Raw genomic sequence first — 13,298 nt, forward strand, 5'->3', positions numbered from 1 at the left:
AATGGGTGCCCGAGGGGTTTTTGGTGCCCCAGGAAGCGGTGGGTACTCCTGGTTTGATTTAAAATTAAAACCGGGAGGTACTTGCTTCGGTTTTTCTTCACCGCTTCCTTTTTGTGTTGGCTTATTGGTCATTCCGCTAGGGGTTATCTTGCGACCTTTGCGAGAAAGATTAGGAGAGTTGATCATTCTCCTCTTCCTAGATCCTTCTGGCATGGCATAAGAACACCCTTCGACGGGATCGTCAGATGTACCCTCATCGGTTGGCAAAAAGGAAAAGATGTTTCCTGTCGAGGGTGGCTCAGCACTCTTCAGCATTTCTGCGAAAGAGCGCTTTGATCGTTCCTTGAGGGAACGCTTTATTTTTTCCTCGCGCTGTTTGTACGCGGGACACGCCGAAAGGTCATGCCGAGTTCCCTCGCAGTAAAGACACTTTTCAGTATCCTCACTGCAAGCGGTCTCAGCATGATTGCCTCCGCACTTGCTGCAGCGTGCCTTGTTGCAGCAGTAGGTGGCTGTATGACCTAACTGCTTGCAGTTTTGGCAATGCATGACCCGCGGTACGAACAGGCGTACAGGCAGACGAACCCTGTCCAAAGAGATGTAGTTCGGCAGTGCGGATCCGGCGAATGTTACACGGAAGGAATCCGAAGGGAAAAATTTCTTCTTCCCTTCTTCGATGGATACTGAATGCAATTGCTTGACATCCAGTATCTTTACATCTTGAATCAGGGGGTTTTTAAAGCAGCCAACCCCGTGACGCAAAATGTCATCGACCGTGAGGCTTCCTTCGGTAACCACACCGTCGATCTCCACGTCCTTGGCAGGGATGTACACGCGGTACTCTCTCGTGAAGAGCTCGTAGCTAGCAATTGCGTTTGCTTGCTTCAAGCTACTCACAACAACTCGCAGTTTGTTCGGTCTAACCTTTGTAATTTCGGTTACGTCCGAAAACTGTTTTGCCAGGTCCTTGCCGATTTGAATTATATTTAGAGGCTTCTTTATGGGCCTGAAGTAAACTACGAACGGACCTTTCGAAGCATCTGGGTAAGCTTTCACCCGTGTTGCCGGTACCCTTGGTACAGGGCTAGGTAGCGGGGAAGGTAGAGGGGAATTGATGGGGGAGATCTCAATCTCTTCCCCAGTTGTTTCCACATCCAGGAATAGTTGCACCTGCATGTCGTCCATTTTGCGGGAGCGTTACGCTCTACCGCACACAAACGATAAATATTCGAATGTGGGGGGGGGGTCAAATAGTTGCTATTAAATTTTAAAAACAATTTTTCAAACTACAATGGATCAAAATTAAAAAAAAAGGCAGTAATACTAATACTAATAACAATAGTAATAATAATAATAATAATAATAATAATAATAATAATAATAGTAATAATAATAATAATAATAATAATAGTAATAATAATTATAATAATAACAATAATAATACTATTAATAATAATGATAAAAATTCTAAAGTGAATACTTCACCGAACGTCTAAGTCACGACCTCACGGCTGATAGTAGGATTAATCGAGCGTCTCCGCAGAACAAACAATGACGATCCAGCTTCGTGTTGTGACACAGTGGCCGTATCCTACACGCGACCTTGTAGATGCCACTTGTAGTTGACTTCCACTCGCTCGATCGTATGGTGGTCCGTGCTGCTAGCGGGGTAACAGCGGTGCGGGAGAATTATTCTTGCTGATATATCAGCTGCGTATCGGATCACTGGCGGGGTAGCCTGCCCCTACCAGTGTGCAGAAGATGTTTCTGCCGATAAACTACCGGCTATTGTTATCGCGCAGCACAAGAAATAATCGACAAAAAAACACCCGTACGATAACTCGTGTATTGTTATTTTGCAAACTCAAACGGAGATGAACAATTTGCGTCTAATCGAGACGAAAGCAAAACAACGAATGAGCCAGAAGTGGTCATCTGGATTGAAAATTGGGTTTTTGGTCGGATTCTGGCCACTGGGTATAATACAGGTTTCAAGAACCCATATTGATTGGTATTTGGCCATTCATTGGATACCTCTCAGAAACGATCAGTAATATTAACTGCGTTAAAGAATTTCAATTTCAATAATAAGATCATTCAAATTAATGTATTAGGAACAACATTCAAATCTACATTGAAATCTACTGACTAACGTTCACTTAAAGAATCTGAATATTTATAGGCAGTATATGAGTACAAATCGATTATACCACAATCAAAAACAAAATCGCATCATATATTTGAAAGAATTTAATGTTATTTGCATGTATATGTGGTAATTTATATTCATATCGTCGGTTTCGTGCAACACTGGCACAACTCAAAAAACATAGTTTCGAGAAAAACGCGTTTGAAAATTTGCGTCAAAAATTTATTTTTCGATTTTCAAGAAAACTTCGAAGTTTAAGATTACCAATCCTTATTTAACACCTTTGAGTCTATTATGCACATATCACGTGCTCACGTTGTCCAAGTTAAAACCTTATTTTTACTAACTTTATGGAGAAATTTCGATTTGTGCAGCAAAGGCACGTTATGAGTAGAACTCTGGAATTTTTGTGATTTCCGAAATGGGATTTCGTGTGATGAAACTTAACAGTATTTGGCATCGTTTGCCATCAAAAACTCAAAAATGCAAAATTTTGAGTTGTGCCAGTGTTGCACGAAGCCGATGATATGTTAAATTTTAAATGTTCGGTATAGTTGTGCTGTTGGCTACCAAAAATTTGTTGTTTAGAATGAATAACAAATCCAGCAGAAATAATCAAGGTGTTTTTTTTTAAGTGTTGGAGTGAATCTATTTTATCAAATTATAAGTTCGAAGGAGAAAGGCTGGGTCTCACCGCTAGGTGGATTAATTTAGGTTTTTTTATACTTCTTTTACGCGGGTTAAAAATCTACACGGTTTTCGGAATTCACGTGGATTTTTCAGAGAAGTGGTTTTTAATTTTCAAATCGCATGTTTAGACTGCCCGAAAAGTTTACTCAATTCAAATCAATACTAAAGGTTCACTGATATGGCCTAACATGTTTATATTCCTCCTTGATATTGCATATTGCTTTGACTACTGGATTTTCGGCTCACTTCTTCAGGCACAGTTTGAATCTGTGCCATAGAGTTCTCATGGCGCGTTTGTGTAAGTGCGATGTATTCGATTTTTCTGTGTTAGCTGTAAGATTTTTTTGTCTACCGAGTTTGATTCACACTTTAAAAAATTTCAATATACAGTGTAAAGCGAGCCGTGTCGTAGTTTTCGTGTGTTTTCGCTTGTAGAACTCTATGTTGTTCCCAGAAAAGGTTGAGTAACACTAAGATACTTCCTTCGGAATCTGATTGATTCAAACTCTAAGTTTTTTAAATGTTCAATCAAGAGTGGAATTTTTTGAATGTATTGCGTAACACTTATTAGATGTCTATTTTTATATTTTATTCTAATAATGTATTTTGGCAGCACTGCCGCACCTTAATGAAAGCAAGCTGTCAGAAAGTATATATACAGTCAGGTTTTTTACGCGGGGGATATGTACCTCGTAAAAAAAACCGCGTAAAAAAACCGCGTTAATTCGAAAATCCGCCTAAAAAACCGCGCTAATTCAAAAATCCGCGTAAAAAAAAAAGCGGAAATTCAAAAATCCGCGTGAAAAAATACGTTTTTTTTAAATCCGCGTTAAGTAGTCCAGCAAGAAGGGCTTTAGAAAAAAACCCGAGACGCTCTAGAACCAGTATTTAAAATTGTCCTCTTTGACGGTCATTCCGGATCTTTCGGTCGGCGGAGGGAATTTTTTGGACTAAGTCCTTTACTAAATGAACACTTAAACGTTTCTGGTTCCAAACCCACGTTAATTCGGAAATTCGCGAATTTTTTTTTTGAATTAGCGCGGTATCGCGTAAAAAAAACCGCGTTAATTCAAAAATCCGCATAAAAAAACGCGTTATTAAAAAAATCCGCGTAAAAAAACCTCGTAAAAAAATCCGCGTATAAAAAAACCGCGTATAAAAAATCCGCGTAAAAACCCGACTGTATATATATAATAATGTTACATTGAAAGCAGGGAATAATCTTCTAATTTACATAACAGCTTCATCAATGTCGTTACATAATATCAATATAAGTATTGTTACGTAACAAAAACAATAATGTTACATAACGTTACATTGCTTCAATATACACTTAACTGCGTAATGTTCTCTCGGTAAAGTAAAATACGGAACTACCTGAAAATATTTTAGTTTACCGTTGTTCAGTAAGAAAATTACTGAGAAATCGGAAACCGTAAGTATTTACCGGAATACCGTAAATTTTTTTACAGAAAAAATCCGTAAAACCGAAAGTTTCCGAGTTCAGTAAACTAAAATACCGAATCTCGGAACCCTGACATCATTTAACCGAGATTTCGTCGAACAAAAAAAACTCTTACCGAGATTCCGAAAAACTGAACTGTCAAAATAACGAGTGCTTCACTAGCGGTTTCTTTCATGTTTCGGTGTAGAAAGAAAAGGAGCAGGTTTTGCGGCTGATTATTATTATGGAGAAATCTGCAAAGTTCAGATTAACTAAAATATTGAGTGAGAATCCACTATTTTTCTCAGATCTCGTTTTTTTGCTGCAAAGAATATTTGAAGAAAACTATTAATTCTTTCTCCAATCAATTTTGTAGGTTACCAACTCGCTCACAGGATGGAAGTTGCAGAGTGATAGATGTTACTTTATTTCCTGGAAGCAATACAACTGTTCAGTTTTTATCAAAGCTGTATTCAGTTGATCAGTTGAATTAGTAATTAATAAATTAATTTACATATTTAATCGTTTTAATCATATTCTGGGTTATCTGAAAATCTTCTGGCAACCTTGTCAATGTTTACGTGCTTTTGAAGTTCTTAATATTTGATTTTTATTTATTTTTGGTGAAAAAACAAGTTTTTCGTGCGATTTTTCGGTGTTATTCAACTATTTGGATTGTACAGTATTCACTGACAGTGAAGTACCAACTTGTTTCACCCGCTGTGATATAAATTTCATTGGTGTTCTTCGAGGTGAATTGCGATCGCGTATACAAACGCATCGTTTTGAGCCTATTGCTAGCTAGTGATAATACAATAGCAGCAATCGAAATATGGATAAAAAACTGTGCGGCGAATGTCACTTGCTTACCAACGATCTGGAACCGGTGCGCTGTGGCTTCTATTACCTATTATCATATTGGCCAACAATGCTGTGAATTTAACGGCCGTGCCCGTAAAGATTTGTTTGGTCAAGGCAAAGCTATTTTTATATGCCCAACCTGTAAAGACGAACTGAACGGCAGAAGTATCAGAGCCTATTTAGCTGAGAAGCTTGAAGACAAACCAACCGCGCCGATAGATACAACAATAAACGATCAGTTTCAATTGCTGTTCGAAACTGTCGGAAAGCTTAGCACAAAAATAGATCGATTGATGCTTCCTCAAAACTGCGGTGACACGATTGAAACATCTTCTCGTGGCCCTAAAAATATTTGGCCGTCTATCAAGCGTCCTGCTGTGAAACGCCATCGTGAAGATGAGGTGACTTCCAAACTAAATACAGCGGAAGGAACGAAAACAAATTTTTCGAAATTAGTGGCCACTGTTCCTATAACTGAAAAGAAGTTTTGGGTGTACTTATCAAGGATTCATCCCGACGTGTCTAATGAAAATATTGAAGAGATGGTTTCTGAATGTTTGTAATGCGCTGAGCCTCCTGAAGTTATAAAACTGGTTAAAAAAGATACAGATCTGAAAACCCTTCACTTTGTCTCATTCAAAGTTGGTGTTGAGATCAAGTATAAGGAAACTGCGCTGTCTCCGAGTACCTGGCCGACTGGTATTTTCTTTAGGGAGTTTGAAGATTTTAATACAAAAAACGGTCTCGCTATACCGCCAACATCTGTTTAAAACATAATTGTTGGCAAATGAATGCTGTCACTCTTCCGCCGGTGGACTCAGGGGGGCAACGGCCCCCCTATCCAATTAAGTATATGTATTTTAATTCTTTTCAAAAAACTCAAGGAATGTGCGTTTGTTATAGCGAACATCACGAACCAGCTGGAGATGATGACGACTATGACGAATCACCAGTTGAGATAAGCTTTATGACACCACCTGCTGATAATTTTAATACTATTGACTATATTGTGACAAATACTGATACCTCGAACCGTTGCTCATTCGGGAAAAGCTGTGTTGGACCTCCGGTGGATTGCTGGGGCAATCAAGCTTCTAATGATTTAGTCCAGGGACCCTTGCTACTATACTACCAGAACGTCCGCGGTCTCCGAAGTAAAATCGAAGAGTTTTATTTGGCTGTATCTGACTCTTTGTATGACTGTATCGTCTTAACTGAAACCTGGCTGAATAATCAGATTTGCTCATCGCAGTTGTTTGGATCTGAATATGTTGTGTTTCGTAGCGATCGTTGTCTGGCCAACAGCAATAAAACGATTGGTGGGGGTGTTCTTGTAGCAGTTCATCGATCACTAAAATCTGCTCTGCTACACCATGCTATGGAGGAATCACTTGAACAGCTATGGATTACAATTGATTCCGGTGATACCAGAGTTGTTATTGGTGCTATTTATATTCCACCAAATTTGTACAATGAGTATAACGTAATCGAGAAACACATTTCCTCACTTGAAAAAGACTGTGACTGTATGGGCCCTAACGACGATCTCCTTTTATTTGGCGATTACAACCGCGCTGGGATAACCTGGGCAAGGCATCCACGTAACAAATACCTCATTGTGGACACCCTGCATTCCTCAGTTAATGCTAGTAGTTCCTGCTTACTGGATGGTGTCGCTTTGCATGGCTTGTATCAAGTCAATTCAGTACACAATCAGAATGATAGACTGCTGGACCTGATTTTCGCCAATCGTTATTCATTGCCTTCCTGTAATGTATCTGCTGCACCTGACGTTCTCAGTGTCGTTGACGCTCATCATCCACCTGTGATGGTTAGCTTACATAGACACTTGAAACAGACGTTTATCGAGGCAACTACGACGCTTCGAGTACAGACTTACGCATAACTGATTGGACACCAATACGTAACTGCACTGACCCTAACGAAGCGGTGGAAATTTTCGTTCAAATTATTCACGAGCTAATTGTACGACACATTCCCCCAGTTCGTCCGCGCCGTAAACCAACATGGGGAAATAGTGAACTCCTTCGTCTAAACCGAACACGAAAATCGACTCTTCGTGCGTATCAGAAAACACGTAATACCTTCAACCGAATACGTTTTACTACAGCCAGTCGAAATTATAAAATCCTCAACAAAAGACTCTACCTGAATTACGTGAGAAAAACAGAGCGCAGTTTGCGTCTTAAACCAAAAAACTTTTGGAAATTTGTAAACAAGAAACGCAAGGAAGACGGTCTACCTTCGAGCGTGTATTTGCTTGGCGAGGAGGCGATAACTCTGAGCTGTAAATGCGATTTATTTGCTAAACATTTCTCGAGCGTTTTTAACCTTGAGTGTGCTAGTACTGACAATATTGCAGAGGCATTACGATTCGTTCCGCGCGATGTGGTTACAGCTCCAACATTCACAATCACTGAAATTTAAGTTACCGAAGCCATCTGTAAAATGAAACAATCGTACAGCGCTGGGCCGGACGGTATCCTAACAGTCTTACTGAAAAAATGTTGCGAGTCTTTGAAATCGCCTATTGCTTCGTTATTTAATCTCTCTATGCGATGTCAGCAATTTCCTCGAAGTTGGAAATCATCCTTCATGTTCCCTGTTTTTAAAAAAGGCGATAAGCGTAACGTAGAAAACTATCGTGGAATAACTTCTCTGTGTGCCTGCTTGAAAGTACTGGAAGCTATTGTGTACAAACATCTTTTCTTTCGCGTAAAAAAATATATTTTAACCTCACAACATGGATTTTTCCCCGGTAGATCAGTTTCTACAAATTTGCTGGAATTCACCTCGCTATGCCTGCGAACAATGGATCAACGTGATCAAGTTGATGCCATTTATACTGATCTGAAGGCTGCTTTTGACCGTGTCGACCATGAAATTCTGCTAGCTAAACTCGATAAGTTGGGTGTATCGGCAAATTTGATAGCATGGCTTTCCTCATATCCGATGCGATGTTGGCAGAATGCCAGTAAAATTAGGATCGTCAACATCTGATTGGTTCCAGAAAAATTCAGAAGTACCTCAGGGTAGCGTATTAGGACCTCTGCTGTTTTCACTATTTGTAAATGACTTATCTCTTCTATTACCAACCGGAACAAGATTATTTTATGCAGATGATGCGAAAATCTACATGATTATTCGCAACGACAATGACTGCTTGAGACTACAACAACTAGTTAACCTGTTTGTAGAGTGGTGTGGTTGCAACAACATGGCCATTAGCATTCCAAAATGTACAGTCATCAGCTTCTCTCGGAAAAAAACATACAGTGATGCATGACTACTGTATATTTGATCAGCCCTTGCAACGTAATACTGTTGTAAATGACCTCGGTGTTGTTTTGGATGATCAGCTTACGTTTCGACAACATTATGAAATGATCATTAAAAAAGGTAATCGACAGTTAGGACTCATCCTAAAAATTGGAAAAGAATTTCAAGATCCAGGTACATGGCGCACTCTCTTCTGCTCACTGGTGCGACCAATATTAGAAACCAGCTGTGTTGTTTGGGATCCACACTTCGAATTTTGGTTCAATCGCATTGAGTGCATTCAAAAACGCTTCGTCCGTCGTATTTGTCGTTCGTTACCGTGGAGGAATCCAGATAACTTGCCACCGTATGAGGAACTCTGTTCATTAGTTGGTCTCACACCGCTCTTTCAACGACGGCAGGATCTTATCGCTAATATGGCCCACAAAATCCTGCTGGGTGTTTATGACTGCCCTGGAATACTTTCGTCGCTTAGCTTGCACTGTCCAGCCCGACCTCAACGACATCAACAGCTGCTGCGTTTTGGGACTCACCGTACTAACTACGGCTCGCATGAACCAGTACGACACATGGCCAAAGTTTATAACCATCGTCAGGATTTGAACTTTTAAATGTGAATAGTGTATTTTGTGTTTGTATTTTATTTTTATTATGTTATATATATATATATATATATATATATATATATATATATATATATATATATATATATATATATATATATATATATATATATATATATATATATATATATATATATATATATATATATATATATATATATATATATATATATATATATATATATATATATATATATATATGTTTTTTGGAAAAGATGCTGGGTTTTTATGCCACTTTGGATCAATTTCTACTCAAGGTGGCTTTTCCCAACCACATAGCTTTAATATTTCATTTAGACCTTGAGTCGGTTGAAATTAATTCAATAAATATAAATAATAAATATAAATAAATAAATCTGACGAACAAATATCGCAAAATACGTACCTCTGTAAATTTTACCAAAGTTCTCGTAATACTTTGACAGTTGAACATTACCGAGAATCTCGTTAGAGTTGACAGATTTTTGATTATTGCTTTTACAGAATCTCGGTGTTTTGATGTATTACCGAGATTTTTATCGAGATCTCAGCTGTTGAAATCTCGGCAATTTATTTTACCGTACTCGGTGATAAAATCTAAGTGTGTATAACTACAATGTTAAAGTTATGTAAACATAATGTAACATTGTAATGTTACAATGTTATGTAAAAAAGTGGGAAATAGAAATCTGCTACTTACTTCCAGCTTACGTAAAACTAACATAACATCGTAACACTGTTACGTAACAATCTATATACTGGTACGTAACAATGTTGACCGGGTGGAGTTTGACAAGCTCACCATGTCCCTGTTACCTACCCTTTCAACAACTCTACTCACGTCAGTTTGACTTTTCATGTATTTCTCAAGGAAAACAATAAATCTGGCAACGTTAGTGCTGCCGAAACTCCGGAAATCACAAAACTGACGTAAGCAGAAAGGTCGAAAATATCGAACACGCATTATAGCACCCACCATTATGGTGCGTGAAAAGCTGGATATGTAATTGATACCTGTTCTTCTTTTTGCTTCGGATCGGCCACCTGCAGAGTTTCATCTGGAGGTAGTCTCCACGACCCTCCACCACCTCCGGCCCGTTCTGTATGCACATTTGCGTGCATTACAGAATCCCGAGGTTCTGCAGTTAACCTGATTTAACGCCGCCACGATTACGATTGGATGCTTCGCAAGTTACGGATATCTCTTTTTTGTTCTTGAAATCCGGTAAATCTGAAAATAAAAAGTGATATTTTATTTAGTTACTATCACAATAACTACAATGCACTAGCGGTAGGTTGACGCATAAAGCTGATAAAAGTCAATAGGGTGTTCATGACATGACACAGGGAGGCCAGGTCATTTTTCAAATATCTTCACACTCCCCAAAACAATGTCTTTAAACATAGGAAATCTGTAAACACGGTCCCCGTTGAAAGTTTACAAAACTTCCAGTGACACATTAAATCGAGTGCGGTTAATCAACCGACTATTAGGCTTCCACTTATTCACACGCGCTCAAATGTTTTTAATGTTAAGACAAGTCTTCACTTCTGGCATCCACGTAAACCAGGGTTATTGGACACAAGTAAAAGAGATTTTTAAGGCTGTTCGCACCTACGCGAATTCTCGTATGCAATTGTCAATTTATGTGTGAAAACAAAAGCAAAAATATTTCCCCCCTTCACTTTGGCAAGTAAAAACCAAACAAATATCAACAGAGTCGTCAGGGCCAATATTTTCCACAAGCCAGCAGCGGAAATGTCACTTTGCTTACTATCAGGGTTATATTCCCCGAATGCCAGCAACAGCAATGTCACTCTGTGCCCTACTTGCCAGTTAGTGAAAATTAAAAACCAATATAATTTTTCAATTTTAAAATCAAAGAAAACTCGTAGAGATCTTAGACAAATTACGTAATGCCTACTGAAAGGTCGTTTATCGATTAGTATAAGAAAAAGCAGGTATTTTTCAAATTAGAACCCCCTATTATACATATTCTATAATTACAAATAATTGACATACATACTAAATGAGTTCAATAGAGTTGTGGACTGAAAGCGAAACATTACGATTTAAAGCATTATACCTACAATTACTGCAAAAAAGCAGTTTAATACTAAACTTTCAGACAAAATAGTAGATAAGAAACTTAAAACATTACAAGAGTTGAAAGAAGTCTTAGACAATTCAATCCTATGCGTACAAAGTACAAATAGGTATAAAAAATTTTATCTGGAAAAACTGAACAAAATAATAATAAAAGACACGACAACATTAAAATGATGACGACACCTGAAAAAACTTTTGATGTCAAGCAAGCGACATCCATCGTACAGCCCTATGACGGCAATGCGGATGAACTAGCTGCGTTTGTGGATTCGTTTGAGCTACTTCGAGAATTAATTCCACCCAGCCAAAAAGAAATGGCGGAAAAATTTATTAAAACCAGAATTTCAGGTAAAGCTAGAAATGCTTTACCTGAAACAATTAAGACCATAAATGATATTGTCGAGGTGGTGAGATCAAAATGCAAGGATAACACTACTCCGTCTCGAAATTAAATGCCACAAAGCACCGCCGTGGCGACACGAATAATTTTGCAACGAGATCGAAACTCTATGCGAAAAATTACATAATACTTATTTATACCAAAAGATACCAGCTGAAGTTGCAAATAAGATGGCAACAAAAGCAGGTATTCAAGCACTTATAGATGGAGTTCTGAATAACGATACAAAGCTTATTCTGAAAGCCGGTAACTTTGCTACAATTAGCGATGCTATAAGTAAATTGAACGCAAATAAGAAACAACTAAATACAGCGTCAGTTTTTACGATGCAAAATAATGCCAATAATAGAAGCAGAAACAATAATAATAATAATAATCAGAGAAATAACAGAAACCAAAGTTTGGGAAATCAAAGCGCATATAACCGAAATAATTATCAAAGACCTTCTCAATTGCCTTCTAGAAACTATACAAATTTCAGTAATTTTTACCCATCAAATAGAAACGCATGGCATCAAAATACATTCATTAGGCCACAAAGATTTCCAAACAATTAAAATCCTAATAACAATTTTAATAACAATTTTAATAATAATAATTTTAGACATAACCAAAACTTTATAAATAGAATGTTTTTACTAAATGCTTTAAATAATGCAACAACAAACCGTGTGCAAAACGCAGAACAAGCAAATTCAAATGCGATAGTACCGTATAGAATACCAATTCAGTTACCGATACAACAACCAACACAAAAACCAATTAATAATTTACAACAAAATTTTTTAGACCAAATGTATTATGAATGAATATGACTGCATCAAACTTTATTAAAGTTGGAGTGCAAATGGCAAATAAAATCTGTACTTTTTTGATAGACTCAGAGGCATATATATCAATTTTTAAATTGAATAAAGTAACTTGAAATCAACCAATTGATGCGAGACGTAGAATAAAATTAACAGGTATAATCAAAGGAGAAATTGAAACTTTGGCAACTACCAATACAATTTTAAATTTTGGAAATGGTGTACAAACCAGTCACACTTTCCATTTGGTGAATGAAGATTTTAGAATTTTCACAGATGGTATCTTGGACAGAGACTTTCTAGTAACCTATAAATGCAATATTGATTATGAATATTGGCTACTAAACCTAAATAATAATCATACATTTATTTCAATACCAATTCAAGACAAAGTTTATGAAACATATATAATACCAGAAATATGCGAAATAGTTAAAAACATGAATCATTTTAAAATTTCAGAAGATATGGTAGTTTTCGCGCAGGAGATCAAACCGGGGGTCTTCTGTGGGAACACTATTATATCACCAAATAATCCATTAATTAAAATTATGAATATCACCAATACACCAGTATATGTGCGAAAGCTAGAGATCAAACCCATAATGAGACCATTGAAAGAATTTGATATTTTGAAAAATAAACATCTATTGAAAAATAAAAGACACATCGACATTTTAAATAACGTCGATATGACGAGTGTACCAATTGATGCTAAATAAAAATGAAAAATTTAATTGTAATATACGAAGATATTTTTTGCTTGAAAGACGAAATGCTCTCAGTTAACAATTTTTATACACAAAATATTAACACTAGTGACAAATTCCTAGTGTACATACCAAATTATAAAATGATACACTCTCAAAGTGAAGAAATTGAGAGACAAGTGCAAAAAATGATTGATGAAAAAATTATTGAACCATCATTATC

General features: G+C 37.2%; 1 protein-coding gene across 7 annotated transcripts in view; it reads right to left on the reverse strand.

Annotated features, from left to right (window-relative positions):
• Nucleotides 1-13,298, reverse strand: part of LOC129724163 (inactive dipeptidyl peptidase 10) — a 1,205,782-nt gene that overhangs the window by 1,098,933 nt on the left and 93,551 nt on the right. For all 7 annotated transcript variants that reach the window (XM_055678841.1, XM_055678835.1, XM_055678839.1 and 4 more), the window contains one exon: nt 10,061-10,277. In XM_055678841.1, the coding sequence (XP_055534816.1) occupies nt 10,061-10,168 (108 nt within the window). In that variant the 5' untranslated portion in view covers nt 10,169-10,277. The remainder of the gene's footprint in view (nt 1-10,060; nt 10,278-13,298) is intronic.

This window comes from Wyeomyia smithii, chromosome 2, assembly GCF_029784165.1.
Source record: "Wyeomyia smithii strain HCP4-BCI-WySm-NY-G18 chromosome 2, ASM2978416v1, whole genome shotgun sequence".
Taxonomy (NCBI): domain Eukaryota; kingdom Metazoa; phylum Arthropoda; class Insecta; order Diptera; family Culicidae; genus Wyeomyia; species Wyeomyia smithii.